Raw genomic sequence first — 17243 nt, 5'->3', positions numbered from 1 at the left:
TCATGAGTTAACAGTGCGTTTGAAAAGCAGGGGGTTACAGATGGCTCATCTGAATTTTGTTAGTCTGTGCCTTTAAACACAAAGTGAGAGAATTTCACACCAGTGGCAATCAAGGTATGTATGAGTAGAGTCACTCAAGCTCCAGCTTAGAGATGAGAAATAGCATAACAATAGCTTAAGGGAGAGAGGCTGTTAGGGAAGATAGCATTGGGTACTATTCTGACCCCTGGGATCAGTCCACAGGCTGAGCCTCTCTTCCCCTCCATCAGGACACCACTGGGTAAGATTCAGACCCTTGGTGCTTCCCCAGGAAGCTCTAAATCTCTACAGAGTCGCTATAGATCTTTCCATGGGTTCGTGGTTCAGACCCTTGGTATTGACAAGCGCTTTGCAAACAGTGAATTTATACCCAGCAATCCAAAGAATCTGTGTATCAGTGACTTGAATAAACCCCACTTTCATTAAGCTAGTGGTGATAGTTCTCACTCAACTCTGTTCAGTGTGGCCATGGTAGTTCAAAGAACGTGACTGGACTCAAGATTTGCTGCGTTAGTCGTGACTCTGTGATCGTGATGGGTCAGTGCACTGAATCGACTGGACTTAGGTCAATGAATTGGGCATTGCTGCTCTTAACACAACATCAGTCGAACGCATTAACTGCCCAAAGGATTCCACAAATTCATTTATTTACAAAGGCAATACCTCAGCCATGTTTCCAGGGCTTATTCAGTCTGAATATCCCTAAACAATGTTCAACTTCTACAAATGATCAGAAGTTTGGGGCCTTTCTTTCCAAAGAATATCCATTTGTCTCTCCTGCATTCAGCACACCACTAAGGTGTTTCCAGCAAGGTGCTCAGCACCCTCTTCTCTCAGCAGCAGAGGTCAGCACGCTGCATTATCTTACTGACACTGCAGATAATTCCTGTCGCTTTGCAGGGAGATCTTGACTGCAACCAGTTCCTGCTGCGCTGGTGGAGAGAGAGTACATGCAGCTCTCTAGGGATGCTGACTACGTCAGAAGACAGAATCTTCCAAGACCTGTCAGGGTTAGGGAGGGAGGTAGACTGGTCAGCCTCACTTCCATCCCTGGAAAGATGACGGCAGGACGTATCCTTGGTGCTGTCTCGAGGCACATCAAGGATAAGAGGGTTGTTAGGAGCAGTCAACATGGCTTTACCAAGAGGAAGTCCTGTTTGACTCATCTAATCACCTTTTATGAGGATATAACCGGTGGATAGATGATGGTAGGGCAGTAGATGGGGTCTACCTTGAGTTTAGTAAAGCATTTGACACCGTCTCCCACAGCATCCTCGTGGCCAGGCTGAGGAAGTGTGGTCTGGGAGGTCGAGTAGTGACTGGTTATCCCTGTCCATCCGTGTTCCCTTGTAGATACCCAGATTTAGCCCTTCTCCTGGGGTGAATCCAGCTGGGACAATCAGTCACCTTGGGATGGGTCCAGTCCCTGTCAACCACAGATATCTATCTGCAGGAAGCTGCAGGTCACAGCTGAAACAGAGCAAGGTCATTCCTTAGAAGAGGTCAAATGAATAACATATATTTATATTTAGGAACATATATTTAGGAACCTAACAGACAGAACCAAAAGAACAAAAAATCCCAAAAGATAATGACAATGAAGATAAAGAAATCAAACAATCTTTCCAATTTACAGAAGTGGTAGCAGCTGCCTCCCAGTGATATTGAACCAGAGCATCAGTAGACAGCTGAAAAAAACAAGTTTGTTCCTTAGAAGAGGTCAGAATTAAGTTTATTTAAGTACAGTTATTTAAGTACATAATAAACACCCCAAAAGACAATAATTACTATAAAGAATCAAACAACCACTGTTAGATACCCTGGGAGTCACTTCTGAAGAAACATGAGATTTTAAAAAAGTCTGAGAAACATCCAATGGAAACCTTCCCTCAGGGCTTTCTTGAGCTCCTGGTTCCTCATGCTGTAGATGAGGGGGTTTGCTGCTGGGGGTACCAATGAGTACAAAACAGCCATCACCAAGTCCAGGGATGGGGAGGAGATGGAGGGAGGCTTAAAATAAGCAAATGTGCCGGTGCTGAGAAACAGGGAGACGACAGCCAGGTGAGGAAGGCAGGTGGAAAAGGCTTTGTGCCGACCCTGCTCCGAGGGGATCCTCAGCACGACCCTGAAGATCTGCACATAGGACACCACAATGAACACAAAACAGCCAAGTGCTAAACAGAGACCAAACACAAGAGTCCCAAATTCCCTGAGGTAGGAGTGTGGGCAGGAGAGCTTGAGGATCTGGGGGATTTCACAGAAGAACTGGTCAACAGCATTGCCATGGCAGAGGGGAAGTGAAAACGTATTGGCTGTGTGCAGCACAGAATAGAGAAACCCACTGGCCCAGGCAGCTGCTGCCATGTGGACACAAGCTCTGCTGCCCAGGAGGGTCCCGTAGTGCAGGGGGTGGCAGATGGCAACGTAGCGGTCATAGGCCATGATGGTGAGGAGAGAATACTCAGATAAGCTAAAGAAGATAAGTAAGAAGACTTGGGCAACACATCCTGTGTAGGAAATGGCCCTGGCGTCCCACAAGGAATTGGCCATAGATTTGGGAACAGTGGTGGAGATGGATCCCAGGTCGAAGATGGAGAGGTTGAGTAGGAAGATGTACATGGGGGTGTGGAGGTGGTGGTTGAAAACTGTGGCTGTGATGATGAGGCCATTGCCCAGGAGGGCAGCCAGGTAGATGCCCAGGAAGAGCCAGAAGTGCAGGAGCTGCAGCTCCCGCTTGTCTGTGAAATTCAGGAGGAGGAACTGGCTGATGGAGCTGCTGTTGGGCATTTGCTTCCTCTGGGAATAGGACCTGTCCAAGGAGAAAGCGGCAGTTATAAGCTCAGAGAGACTTCTATGAGGAACAGCCCTTGCCATTTCCCACAGCATTCCCCGTTTCCTGAGCAGAAAGAGCAACAGGTCAGCTCATTCCCCAAATCTACCAACAGACTCCATATCCCATAGATCCTCCAAACTGCCTCTCCCCTTCAAGAAGACGTTTCTCATGTCCCATTTGTCGTGCTCTGGCTGGGGCTGGCTGAGGCTTCCCCAGGAAGTGGGGGGGCTCTGCTGGAGAGGAGCCAGCCCTGCCCTACAGCAATATGTCAGTTGAAACACAGCCCTGGTCTAGGGCTAAATCCCCTCCTGATATCAAAGAGCTTTTCATACACTCCCCCCAAAAGCAACTGGAAACTGCTTTGAGCAACGGAATCCATTTCCCAAGTGCACATCTCCAACCCCTGTAGCCTACCCCACTTTACCCGAGAAAGATCTCAGCCCTCCCCTCCCAGCCAGGAACACCGAACGCTCCCTGCAACTGTCTGCACACAGCCAAACAGCAGCATTTCCATGGCCTGAGCACCACTGAGGTGCCTTCTCTGTGAGGCTCCTGGAAATCACAGCGATGCTGTAGGAGAGCTGTGCTCTGGGGGAGGGAAGCCTGCATCCCAGCAAGAACCCTTAGGGAAAGATGTAAATGACCTTAGATGGGATGTCCTGAAGGCAGAATCAGGTCATTTGTATCCTCACCTGGAGCCCAGGTGACTTGGACACTTCATTCCCATGGAAACATCTGCATGACAAGACCCACAGGGCTGGCGTCTCTGAGCTGCATCTGAATCCCACCCGCCCATCCCATCAAAGCTGGTGACAGGATCAAGGGGAGCAAGAGACCGGAGGGGAAACACAGAGAAATGCTGCTGTGCCAGTGGAAGCACTCGGTGTTATGGAATTCCCACTCTTCCAGGGTCAAGCTGCTGAGAAGCTGATCCCTTGGCAGAGGCTCTGCTGGGTGGGAGAGGAGACCAGGGGGTGGCTGCAGGGAAGGTGTCTGCACTGCAGGGGATGGCAGGGAGGTGTCCCAATCCCCCTTCCAAAGCATCTGTGGGGACAGCTCCATCTCCTTTCCTGTCCATGCCTCTGGATTTGCTGCATGGAGCTGTCCCTGCCAGGAGCAGCTGCTCTGTCCTCAGCTCTCCTCCCTGCCTGTACTCACAGATCCGTCCTAGCAGCTGTGTGCTACGGACACCTCCTGGCAGCAGGACACTGCCCAGGGGCACCTCTGTGTGCAGGGGCTGAGGGGCACATCAGACAAGTCCTAATGAGAACTGGGCTCTCAGTGCCTTCTCCAGAGCAGAAAAATAACCCCCATCTCCCACTGCCCTCCCCAGTAACGAAGAGGAGACGTCCCAAAGCACAGACTCCTCACTTTTAGGTAAATGCTGCCTTCACAGCCCTGCAGCCATCCCCAGCAGAAGGAGCCCTGATGCCTGTCCCTCTGATGGAGTGCCACACAGTCCCTGCCCAGGAGCATGTCCTTCCCTACAGTGGAGATACTGTCAGAGTCCTCAGGATAGAACCTACAGGTGGTGGGATGTATGAGCTTTAGGAGATCCCTCACGGACACTCATCAGCATTGTCCTGCAGCCACAGCCATACTGTGTAGAGGGCTTTGAAGATTTCTCCTCCTCTGGTGAGCTCTCAGCACCCTCCCACCCAAAAGACTGCCTTTAACCCCTCTCTGCCTCAAACAAGGCAGCACATTTTCCTCCTGCACACAGTCCTCTCAGCAGATCCCACAGACTGTGGGATGTCCTGGCTTTCAGAGATCCCTCCAGGACCCACAGCTGCTTTTCCCTGCAGACACACACTTACCGTGCAGGGGGCTGTGAATAATTCTCTTTGATTCCGTGCTCAGCATCCTCTCACCCCAGACTGCCTTTAAAATCCCTTTTCCCTGCTCCTCAACCTTGGAAGTCTGCAGGTAGTGCCCTCAGCTCTGCTGTGCTTTGCAGAGGAGCTGCTGCTGGGCAGAACTGACTTTCTGCAGTGCTGCCTGCTCTCCATGAACTCTTTCCAACCCAGGATCCCAGCCCAGCTCAGCAGCAAAGGACCAACTCATGGCAGCCCCTTCTCTGCCCTCCCACACTCCCTGGAGCTGTCCCAGTGCTCCAGGGCTGAAGATTCTCAAAGGCATCGCGGTCTCTCCTGGGGACTGTAGGTTGATGCAGACTCAAGTAAACACTGACTGTCCCTCTCTGAGCACTGCAGAGTTGGATTTTAGAAGCAGGACTTGTCCAACCATGACATGGCAGCCTCTGAGAGGTTCAAATGTTCCCCTCTCTTAACTCCCTTAATCCCTCTCCCTGTCCCATTGCCAGGTAGGACAGTGCAGCGGTGACAGGGATTCAGTGGTGTCCATCAGGTATCTCCTCTCCAGTGAGTAGTCTGGAGATGGGAGTGGGATTCAGCTCTTCCCAAACACCCTATGCACCTACAGGATGGTGGGATTCCTCTTCTCCAAGCTCAGCGTGCACACCATCCAGTCATTTTAAAGGAATGACCATTCTCCCTCAGCAATAGCTGAAGCCAGCAGGATGGTTTCACCTCTGCCAACTGTCTTCATTCAACTTCTCCTTTGGCAGTTTCTGTGACTTGTCATTGAGTTCTCTATAGAGCAGCCCTCCACCTCCGTTGTTTCCCTCACAGGAGGGGGTGCAGCTGTAAACAGGGTCTATTGCTTCTTAGTGGCTGGTAGTTTCTTACACAATGGGGGCTCTTCAGCATTCATCATCTCCTCCTCTGGTGACATTCCAAGGGAATCCCTGCTCAGGAACATGTCCTTCCCTACACTGGAGAAACTGTCAGAGTCCTTCTGAAAGAACCCGCGGTCCAAGAGTGTTTTCCACATCTTCTCCTGCCTAGACTGGCCTGAATGCTGCTGCTAAATCTGTCAGCTTGTTGCTGCACATAGCCCCATTCAAAGCCATTTTTCTGGGTCACTTGAGAAAAAGGCCTTATGATCAGACCTGGAATGGGCATTCTCCAAAACCCCACTACACCTTGGAAAGCTCGTGCTTCTGGTTCATGAGTTGGTGTTGTCAAATCTGTTAGTTTATTGATCTGATCACATCCATTGGGGTGTAACAATGTCCATCTCAATATTTTATTCTTAGAAAGTGGATCTCCTGTACAAGTCCTTTGCTTGTCTTTTATTTCATGGTAAAAAAGTTTTTAGGAGAATCTAGATGATTCTTCTCCCTTTCTCAAACTCTTCCTCTTCTGTGGTGCCCTAGACAATGATCAATATGCTGTAGGTGTTCAGGAGCCTCAGCCTGTACCAGCGCAGTCTGGATCAGACCGAGGCCAATGGCAAGACTCTGTTTCCACCCCTGGGCAGTCTGTTCCAGGTGTACCGGACACCTCTCCAGGTCTACCTTTAACTCCAGTTGGGATTGGAGGCCTGGCATGTCCAGCATGGCAGCACACAGCAGCAGCATGGCTTTGTCCAGACCACGTTAGTCCACTGTTTCCCCTACTTCCCGTTACATCTTCACACTGGCCATATGGGACTGTTAAAGGGGGAGTGAGTTCTGCTGATCACTCCCTGCCTCTCCAAATGCTGAATCAGCTTTTGGATGGAAACCCAGAGACCTCCCTTGGTGCAATGTTGTCACCAGTGTACTGTCATGGTCTCAAATGGCACCTGCTGTTGTTGAACCCACAGCAACCCCACAATAGAAGGATCTACCTAGGGACCTGGCAAGCTCACCACTAATCATCTTCTCCTTGCTCAAGGCAGCTACACCAAAAGCCTATCAGTGCCCTTTTGGGTCTTTCGTGTACACTCTTGAGAGGTGGCCTATGACAAGGGTGCTGCTGGACTTGTCACAGTAACATGCTTCTGTCACTCTTTCCCTGTTGGCTTTTCCTCAGCCTCCAACACTCCACTGAGCTGAGAAAGGCCAACTATTAATAGGTGAAGCGTTGGTTCGTATGAGAGAGGAAGACATTTTCTTTTAAATGCTGGGACAATTGTTAGGACAATAAAATATTTCTATAAATACATTAACAGGAGGACTGAGGGGAATCTCCATCCTTTCTTGGATGCAGGGGAAAACATAGTGAGAAAGGCTGAGGAAAAGCCTGAGGTGCTTCATGCCTGCTTTGGCTCAGTCTTTAGCAGTAAGGCCAGTTGGTCTCTGGGTATCGAGTCCCCTAAGCTAGAAGACAGTAATGAGGAGAAGAATGAAGCCCCCATAATCCAAGGGGAAATGGCTAGTGCCCTGCTAAACCACTAAGACACACACGAGTCTGTGGGTCTGATGGCATCCACCCAAGGGTACTGAGTGAGCTGGAAAAATTGCTCACCAAGACACTTTCCTGGAGGTTAGCCAGTGGGATGTCTGTCTCCAGGAAGAGCTGGAAGGAGGATCTGGAGAGTGACACTTCTCTCAGTTTGACCTTGGTGCCAAGGAAGGTAATGGGGCAGATCATCTTGAGTGCCATCAGGTGGCCTGTACAGGAAAACCTGGTGATCTGGCCCCCTCAGCACGGATTTATGAAAGGGAGACCCTGCTTGATTCACCTGATTCCCTTCTGTGACAACTGTACCTGCCCAGTGGATGAGGTAAAGGCTGTGGCTAATGTCTACCTAACCTTTAGCAAAGCTTTTGACCCTGTTTCCCACAGCATTCTTCTGGAGAAAGTGGCTGCTCATGGCTGAGATGGATATACTCTTTCCTGAGAGGAAACCTGGCTGGAGTTGTTTGTGGCTGAGCCACAGATTCAGCTGGTGGCCGGTCTCAAGTGGGCTTCCCCAGAGCTCAGTACTAGGGCCAGTTCTCTTTAACATCTTTATCAATGGTCTGGAGGGCAATCGAGTGCATTCTTAGTAAGGTTGCAGATGACACCAAGTTGGTCAGGAGCGTTCATCTGACTGGAGGCAGGGAGGCTCTACAAAAGGATCTGATCAGGCTGGATTGACGGGCCAAGGCCAACTCTCTGAGGTTCAACAGAGCTCAGTGCCAGGTCCCACTTTTTGGCTAAACAACCCCCTGCAACACTCCAGGCCTGGGGAAGTGTGGCTGGAGAGCATCCCAGAGGAAAAGGGACCTGGGTGCTTTGGTCAATGGCCATCTCAATATGAGCCAGCAGTGTTCCAAGGTGGCCAAGAAGGCCAAGAGCATTGTGGCTTGTATCAGAAGCAGTGTGGCCAACAGGACTAGGGCAGTGATGGTCCTCCTGTGCTCAGCACTGGTGAGGCCACATCCTGAGTTCTGTGATCTGTTTTGGGCCCCTCACTACAAGAAAAACATTGAAGTGCTGAGGTGTGTCCAAAGAAGAGCAACAGAGCTGGTGAAAGCTCCAGAGAACAGGTCTGCTTTAGGAGCAGTGGAGGGAACTGAAGGAAAGAAGGTTGAGAGGAGACCCTCTCGCTCTCCACAGCCACCTGAAAGGAGGCTGCAGCCAGATGGGGGTCGGGCTCTTCTCCCAAGGAACAAGCTGTGGGACAAGAGGAAATGGCCTCAAGTTGCACCAAGGAAGGTTTAGAGAAGAGAATAGGGAAACATTCTACACTCAAAGGCTTGTCAAACACTGCCTGTCAATCAGGCGACCCAGGCAAGTGGAATACAAACATCCTCACAGCATATGCAAATAGGATCCTTAACACTGTGTCACTTTGCTGTCTAATTAACCACACACTAAGCTGAGCAGTTCAAAAGGAAAATCTTCCAAGTGGCTTTGGACAATTGCCAAGCAAATATTCACGTCAGCTGCCTTCAATCTTCTCCCAACTGATCCACAGCAGATCTCTTGTTCATAGCTAGTGGCCCGTGAAGATAGATCCATAATCCTTAAAAACACAAATAATGTCAGTGAGGAGTCCCAGCCAGGCTCAGTTCTCATGCCCCACTTAGCAGTGTATTTTTATTTCTGGGAAGCCACCACAGCAGCCCGTATCATCATGGGAACAAGACCAGTGACTCCTTGGTTTCACTGAAACTCCAGCGAACCTCCCACTGACTTCAAACCCCAAACCAGATTTTTGCCACCAGCCTGTGATTCCCAGCTCAGGTCTCATAGAAACCAACTCTCCTCACAGCCCCGGAGACACAGGCTGGTCACTACGTGTGGTCACTTCTGACCCTCAGCTACCGAAAGAGACACGTCAGTGTGTGCTGCATCTCCTGACTGAGACCCTCCTGTTCCCACCTCCTCCCAGGGCTCTCTCACACCACCAGTAAACATGCTGGTCTCCTCAAGAGGTGGAAATAACTAAGCACAGACATGTCCTGGCAGCTGTCTCTTCTGATAGCTGTGGGCATCTACGGGGAGGCAAACCAGGGGTGCCTGAGCTTCCTGATCCAGAATATGCCCACTGCCATTGTGAGCATGTCCTTGTTCACAGAGTTACTGGCTGTTCCTTCCTTTCCTTGGGGCACTTGCATCCTTGGGGGTTGGACTCGATGATCTCTTGAGGTCCCTTCCAACCCCTACAATTCTGTGATCCTTGGAGAAAGCAGTGATGGCAGCTGGTGTGAGTGTTCCACTGGCACACGATCCCACACTGCCCTTACCCAACACTGCTAAAAGATGCACCCCAATCCCCCAGGCTGGTGATGTTTGGACCTAACCCTATACCTGACTCTAACCCTGACACTGACCCTGACCCTGACCCTGACCCTAACCCTGATCCTGAACCTGAGCCTAGCCCTAACTCTAACCCTAACTCTGACCCTGACCCTGACCCTAACCTAACCCTAACCCTGACCGTGAGCCTAACCCTAACCCTATCCCTGCTGTGAAGGAACCCCCCCTGAAAGCCTGGCTTAGCTGCAGGGCAGGCAGGGGGTCACAGGGCAAGGGACACAGTGACCCTGGGACACAGCTCCATCGGTTCAGCTGCTCTGAGCTCCACTCCCACAGGTCTCCCTTGCCACCAGGTTTTCCCCAAGGACAGCGACACACTGGCTGTCATGCTGCTCCCCTGGGACTGCCCCCACCTCTGGGCCCCAGCCTGTCCCCAGGGGAGTAAGGGAGTCCCAGGGGTGCTTGCTGCCTGGGGACCTGCTCCTCCCCAGTCCCCCCATCACTGTCCTCATCCTCGGGCTCTTCCCGTTCCAGGGCTCGAGGGAGCCCAGACAACCAGGCTGCTTCATCCCCTCAGGGTTTAATGCCCAACACGGGGCATTCTCGTGAAGCACCAAGCTTGCTGAAAGGGTTCCTTGTGCCACTGGCCCAGGGCAAACACAGCTTATCAGAGATGCTGTGGAGACAAACACACCTTCCCTTGCCAGGGGAATTCTTTCCCCACAATTATCTCTGAGTGGCTGCCTGGGGACAATCGCCCACTTCATTGTGTCCCCCTGGACAGCCACATCCTGCTCAGGGAAAATGCTGGCCTAGGCTGAGGACAAGGGCATTGAGGGGACACTTCACGGGGACATAAGCCTGTGGTGAGCTGTGGACAAGTCCCAGCCAGGGACAGGGCTGGAGCCAGAGTCTTGCTGGGGACGGGGTCACTGGGACCCACTGTTTGGGGGCAGCCCTGCAGATTAGGACCCATATTATCTGGGAGGGCATGGTGGTCCCAGCAGTGGCAGGGTGAGAGCCAGGGCTGGGGATATTCCCCTCTGTCCTTTGCTCTGGGAAGGCTGTGGCTGGGGACTGGACCAGTTTGGGGGCTGCTGTGCAAGGGAAATGGGGGGGGCTGGAGCTGGGCACTGCAACCACCACAGCACTGCCCCCAAGCTGAGCCATTTTCTCCCCATGCCCAGCATCCAGCAGTGCTGCCCACTGCCTCCAGTGACTGAAGATTACAGTCACCTGGCTGTTCTCACTGCCCATGACCCAACTCTCCGCTCACCTCCCTGTCTTTCCTAAGCCTTGGGTCCATGGTGCACCAAGAAGAGGGCTCAGTCTGAGGGGCTGGAGAGGGGTCAGAGATAATTCTGCTCAGAGAACTTTGCTTTGAGGTTGGCATCATCTCTGGGAGAGTCCCAGAGAGAAAGATTGTCCTGGGAGGTGAGGGGCACTGGGAGATGGCAGTGCAGGGAGGTAGAGGGGGATCTGGCACTGGGGGGCTGTGAGAAGATGGTCTTGTGTTGGAGCAGTGGGTCATCTCTGTAGAGTGTCTGGCTGTCAGAGGTGCAATGCCCATCCCCCTTGCAATGTGCAGATTCCTGGGCCCTTTCCCTGGGCAGCTGCCCCATGCAGGAAGCTGGGCTGATGCTGGGGATGGTGGTTGGGTCATCACTGGAAGCAGGAGTGACTTAGTGCTGGGCTGGCTGCCAGGGCTGGTGTCTCTGCCAAGCCTGGCTTTGCCCTGGGGCTCTCAGGTGTGGGAGGGGCAAGAAGGAGTCTGGGGACAGATAAATCTGCCCCTCACCTTCTCCAGAATCACCCAGGACTCACCACACTGCAGAGGAAGATGAAGGTCGCAGTGCTCAGCGTGGCCATACTCTTCACCATCCTGCTGTGCACCCCAGCAGATGCCCAGGTGAGTCCCCAATGCTACGGGGAGGGGCTTGAGGCTGGAATTGGGTCTAGATCAGCCTGGCGGTTGGTGGTCCTGCCTGTGTCAGGGGGGTTGGAACTCTGTGATCCTTGGGGTCCCTTCCAACCCAGCCTGTTCTATGACTCTGGGATTCTATTGCTGCAGCACAGCAACACCCCTGTAGAATGAAATTGAGTGGTGAGCATGAGACCCCTTGACTTGGCCTTTCCCAAGCAAGGAGCTCCTCCAGGTTCCCCTGCACCTCCAGCCCTGGGCAATGCAGCTCTCTCCCTCCCACAGTTCTGCCTGTTCCCCTCCTTCCCTGCAGTTCACTGCTGAATGGTGGGACCTGCCCCTGCATGGCAAGGTCCACAGCCATCACCTGAGAGGGTGTTATGTTTTTTCTTGGTGCCCCTACATGTCCCTTTTTCAGTTTCCCCATCCCATCCTTTTGGCCCCACCAGACTTCTCTGTGGGATCTCCTCTGTATCCTATTTAGGGTCTCAGCATGGCCTCCCTGTCATCGTTCCCAATCTCTTTCTTCTGTCCTTTCCCTCAGTCCTTTACTTTTCACGCTGTCCACTGCAGCAGTGTCCCCAGGTCCCTTTCCTTGAAGCCCCCTTCCAAGCACTCTCCCAATCCCCTGGTTTCTGTCTACTTTCCTCTTCCTCAGTCCCCAACATGCACCTTGTTTCATGTCTTTATATCCTCTCCAGTTCAACTCCTTTACCTCTCCCTTGCATCCCACACAGACCTGTCCAATCAAGACCTTCATCCCAGTCCCTGCTGGTCTGTAAATTCACGCCAGAGTCCTCTCTTTATGTCCCCCCAACACTCCCATCCATCCTCCTTGGACACCCTGCATTCCTCACATTACCCTTGTCTCCATCCCATCCACTGGTCCCTTCATGAACAGGTATCCCACGTGAAACGTGGAGGAATGGGGCTGGTGGGGAGCAAAGTGAATTCTCCCCCTCAGACCAGGGGGAAGCCATGGCCGTGGGGCACAGGACACTTTTGTGTCTTAACTACAACCCCACCAAGGTCCAATTCAGACCAGCACTTCTCTCTTCTTCCCTAGGGACTCTTGGAAGGAAGTGAAGATGACGTCCTGAATGTAAGTAGTGGGGTAGACTTGGAAGGCATCCAGCCTGAGGAACTCTAGAGCACTTTGATCCTCCCATCCCTTGCTGGGACCAGGGATATCACAGAGATCAGTCAGGTCTCATTCCCTCTACAAGTGGGGTTAATCAAAGACAGGTGAATGAAGAGGGCTGAAGTGGGTACCAGGAGTTCTGTTGGCCCCAGACTCTCCCCTCCATGGCTAAAAAACTCCAGGGCATCCCAGTGTGTGCCAGTAAACCACACTTTACCCCACTGCAAGGCCAGAAGACACCCCTGCACACCAGTGGATTTCCATCCCCTTCCCCAGGGCCCCACTGAATTCCCATCCATCCCATTGAAACCCAGAAGACCCCAGGATGCCCCAGTACCCAACCGCACACCATGGCTGGCCCCTTCCCCAGGACCCCACTGCCTTGTGTGCACCACCAGACCAACTCATGGACCCATCTTCCCCAAGCACCTCATTTCCTGCCACCCCAGTGCCCCAAGCCTGTCCTTAACCTCTCTTTCTTCCCAGCGTCCCGTGCTTGACTCCGAGACTCTGAGGCATTTGCTCAGCAAACGCATGGTCCCACCTGTAGACCTGAACGCGAAACACGTGGCTGCATCTCTTGATGTCTAGGTGAGCAGCACCAGGGCATCTGCACCCCTGAGCCCTCTGGGGTGGGCAGAATGGGGGGACTGGAGAGGGAAACAGAGGGACATGGAATTCCGTGATCCAGAATGAGCTGGTCCCACCTGTCCCCCTGCCTTTCCTTGCACCCAGTAGGGCTGTACGGACCCAGAGGGGCACCGTGCAGGCCAGGCAGGGCATCTGGTGCCAGAGAAACCCTCAGAATCACCATCAGGGCTGGGTTGTGCCTTGAGAGATTTCAGGCATCCTGGGGTAATGTCAGACTGGGCAAGGGGCTCTGGGTGCCATGTGGACCTCAGGAGAGCCTAGTCCTGTCCTAGGTGTATTGTGATCTCCAAGTCCTGTCTCCTGCCATGTCTCTGCAGAGAGAAATGGTGGGGACAAGGCCCCTCACATGTCCCTACCAGCACTGGGGGTCACATTTTGGTCTCTGTCTTTCAGGACTGGGAGTGGTTCCTTCCTGTCCGCCCCTCCAGAGGCATGAGGAGATGATCATTCCTGGATGACCCCACACAACCCCTTGGGAGCCCTGGGCCATTTCCCTCAAATCAATCAAAATCAATAAACCCCTTCAGCAAAGCCGTGCTCTGGGTGTCTCTGTGTCCATGTCCATGTCCATTTTCTCTGCAAATCCTGGACTCTGGGGTCCTTTCTGTCTTCACCACCACCATGAAGAGAGTGGCTGATGGAGTCCAGACACCTGCAGTGACACTGTAAAGGAGATCCCCTTGCACCCATCACATGCCCCCAGAGAGGGGCACATTAGGGCAAACTAACATGGGCTCCAGATGCTGCACAGACCTCTTCCTACCACGTGTGGGACTTGGTGTTCATTCTCTCTTGGCCGTGGTTTCCCCTCTCCAGGCACTGAATTACCACCGACTTTTCCATCAGGAACTGTTGGCTCAGCCCACTGCCTGTGATGATCTGAAAGGGCCTTTTCCAACCCCAGTGACTGAATCTCTGATTCTCTGACTTCATGTCCTCAGTGGGGCTGCCTGCTGGGAATATTTCCCTGAGGGCTGGGGGGACCTGACAGTCTTCAGGGCAGCAGATGGCAAACGGGGCTGATGGCACCGAGAAATGGCACTGAGGATGGAGTGGAATGGAGATGCCACTGCCAGGCTCTGTGATATATGTGCACTCTGGACACAAGCTCCCAGTGCCAGCTCAGGCACCAAGGAGTGCCAGCAAATTCTTGCTACTGCCCCGTGACACAGCACAGCCAGGGGATGGGGTAGGCAGGAGTGGTTGAGCAGAAGAAGAATGCTGCCTGCACAGGCCTGTTTGCCTGTGGGTTGGCTGTCATGGGGTGACACTTGAAGAGGCATGAAGTAGCCACAGGCCAGCCTGTTCCTCTGCCTATGCCCAGTGCTCCTGGTTTCTGAGCAACCCTTCTGCTTTGGGGCACTCTTATCTTCCAGGAATCACAACTTAAAAGGTCCCAGACAACTCTGGGCCCTTCCCTGGGGCTAGGAGTGGCTATGTGAGCTGCTCTCAGTGCCCTGGCATAGGGGAACCAGGCCTCAGGGCTGCCAGACAGCTCCTGTGTGAACAGAGGGAGAAAGTTTGGAACCAACAAAACTGCAGGCCAGGATGGGCACCCATCTCCCTGCCCCAGGTACCCACAGAGGGCGGGATGAACACAGCACCACCTCAGGGGGCAGGCAGTGCAGGTTCCCACTGGGCTTTCCTCAGGGACCAGGGAAACCAGCAGTGACAGACCCAGCTCAGCGGTGTGACCAACCACACGGAGCCCTTCTCCAGTACCCCTTTGTTTCCCTGAGGGCACAGCCAGGTCCTTCCCCCACAAAGGTGAGGAACTGGATGGGCCCCTTACCTGAACATGTCACTCCAGCATCCCGACTGTGATCACAGTACTGTTGAGCTGAGTCTCTCTTTGTGCACTCAGACAGGACAGACTCGGTGCCATCACACTTAAACATCCAAATGGGGCCAGATCCTTGTCCAAAATGTGCATACCAGTGGACTTCAACAGCAGACCCACAGCCCAGCTGCTTACAAACCACTACAGCATCAGCCTTCTCCCATAGCGCACCACACACAGTCCCCCACTTTTCCTGTTGTTTCACCTCCACTCTTCCAGCACAGCATCCACCACCATTTTCCAGCCTCACCTCTGCAGCCCCTTCAATCACCAACATAGGACCAGTCAGTAGAGCAGTGAGCCCCAGACCACATGTCTAAAGACGCCTCCTGCTCAGGCTGATTCACAGGAACAAGCATGGAAGCCCAGTCCACACAGTCCTCAGGGCAGTGTGGGGGTCCTTTTTCTCCCCAGAATCTGAAAAGTGATAGAGGTGGCCAGTTAAGGCCCTCCTGAGCCATTTAACAACCAGAAGCATGTGGCATCTTCTCCCACATCAACTGTCCCTGCCAATGCCCACCTGCATACCGTGCCTGGTCCTGCACAGGGTACCATCCCCTCACCAACCCAGACACCCCTGCACGGCCCCATGCCTCCAGGCCCACAGCTCCCTCTACACCCAGAGAGGCACAGGGAGAGGTACAAGTTGACTTGAGAAATGTCTGCCCCTCATCTCAGTGGCACCTCCAAAGGTACTCCATTCCCAGAGATATCCCCATGATTCCACTGGCACCCACTGGCCCTGCCTGTGGGACAAGGGTGCTGTACTTAACCCTGCACAGATGTACCCAGAGCAGCAGCCACAGCACCTGAGGAGACAAGAGTCCCTCCATCCCCAGCCTTAGCCTCCTGCCCTGCTGGAACAGCCCTGCAGCACCACACTCCCTGTCACAGCTCCTGGGGACCCACAGGGGCAACAGTGATGAAAGAGTAATATATCTCTGTAGATGCCGACCCAGCTGCATGAGGAGCCAATCAAAGCAGCAGCAACTTTTTAGTCGTTATCGGGAGGTATCTCCCCTCTGACACAGCCCAGCCCTCCAATGAACTCCTCCAGGACCGTTCATGACCATATATGAGGGACACAGAGGTCCCACTGCGCATGTCACAGTCATTGTGGCAGGGATCATCATGGGACAAGCTGGGTGTGGAGGAGAAATGGGTCTGTCCCCGCTCGGTCCCTGCTGGGGGCACTGGGAGCAATGAGCATCTCCTCTGCTGGGCTCATCCAAGAACCCAAGGCCAAGAATGTCCAGGCACCGCCAAGCCGTGGGAGCCACGGAGCTGGGACTGCTGCGGGTCTGTGTCAGGCTGGAAAGGAAACAGCACCTGCTCCTGCTCCAGCCCCGCTGTGCTGGGAACAGCAGCTGGGAAAAGCCCTTGGCCAGGGGCAGAGCTCCAGCCCAGGAGTGCTGGCTGGCCCCTTCCTCCCCGCAGAGCCCCACGGCGGGTCCCTCGCAGGAGCCCGGGCTGGGCCATGTCCCTGCCCTGGCAGCAGACACGCAGACCAGGGGCTCAGCCGTGTCCCTGGCTCTCAGTGTGTCACCCAGGGGCCGTTATTCCCCCCGGGCAGAGCGGGAGCTGGAGCCTGCAGGTGCACAAACCACAGCCCACGTGGCCTCGCAGCGCTCACCCTGCTCCCCCCGGGCAGCAGCCTGTGGTTTCCTGCTGGCACCGTGCCCAGGCACATCCCTGCAGTGCCCTGAGACAGCCCCAGCCCCACTGCTCCCTCCAGCCAGGGCTGCAGCTCCTGAGCCCTGTGATGCCCCTCTGATGCACAGGGCTGCTCTGCACCGAGCCCATGGCCACGGGCTGCCCTCGGTGATGTGTCCTCACACCCTCCTGCTGCCACCGCTCTCCGCTCCTCAGTTCAAGTGATGGTGACCTCACTCACAAGTCACTGTGTCCCACGTGTGTGTGTGCTGTGTGCAGGCTTCTGGTGATGATGGTTCTTCCAAAAAGCCATATTTGGGAGAGGCCTAACTCTGCTTTTGATGACATCAGAAGGGCCCACAAAAGCCATATGCCTTCTCTTGGCATCACAGCTACTCCAGCACCAATGAAATCACAAAGTCGTACATAAGTAATGTTGCACTCCTGGCCTATCCACCCCTCAGGCAAAGGTGATGTCACAGCATCTACCACTGACATGTCCCCATTGATTCAATGAGATATAATAATGGTGAGTCAATTGATATAGATTTAGCTTAAGAGACAAATAATATAACTTTAATATAAGAAGAATTTGCATGTTTTAAGAATAGAAAGAATTTGTGTGTTTT

General features: G+C 53.4%; 1 protein-coding gene across 1 annotated transcript in view; it reads right to left on the bottom strand.

Annotated features, from left to right (window-relative positions):
* The window catches only part of LOC311204468 (olfactory receptor 14C36-like), a gene marked incomplete at both ends in the record, with an annotated part of 35290 nt that extends 30555 nt beyond the window's left edge, over window positions 1-4735 (bottom strand). The window contains 3 exons of the mRNA XM_084280891.1: window positions 2284-2848; window positions 3565-3607; window positions 4690-4735. Coding sequence (XP_084137017.1) covers window positions 2284-2848; window positions 3565-3607; window positions 4690-4735 — 654 coding nt within the window. The remainder of the gene's footprint in view (window positions 1-2283; window positions 2849-3564; window positions 3608-4689) is intronic.
* Between the last annotated feature and the right edge of the window lie 12508 nt (window positions 4736-17243).

Source organism: Gallinula chloropus (assembly GCF_964237585.1).
Source record: "Gallinula chloropus genome assembly, contig: HAP1_SCAFFOLD_51, whole genome shotgun sequence".
Classification (NCBI taxonomy): Eukaryota; Metazoa; Chordata; class Aves; order Gruiformes; family Rallidae; genus Gallinula; species Gallinula chloropus.
Note: the sequence above shows the minus strand (reverse complement) of the source record. Positions and strands in the feature narration are given on the sequence as shown.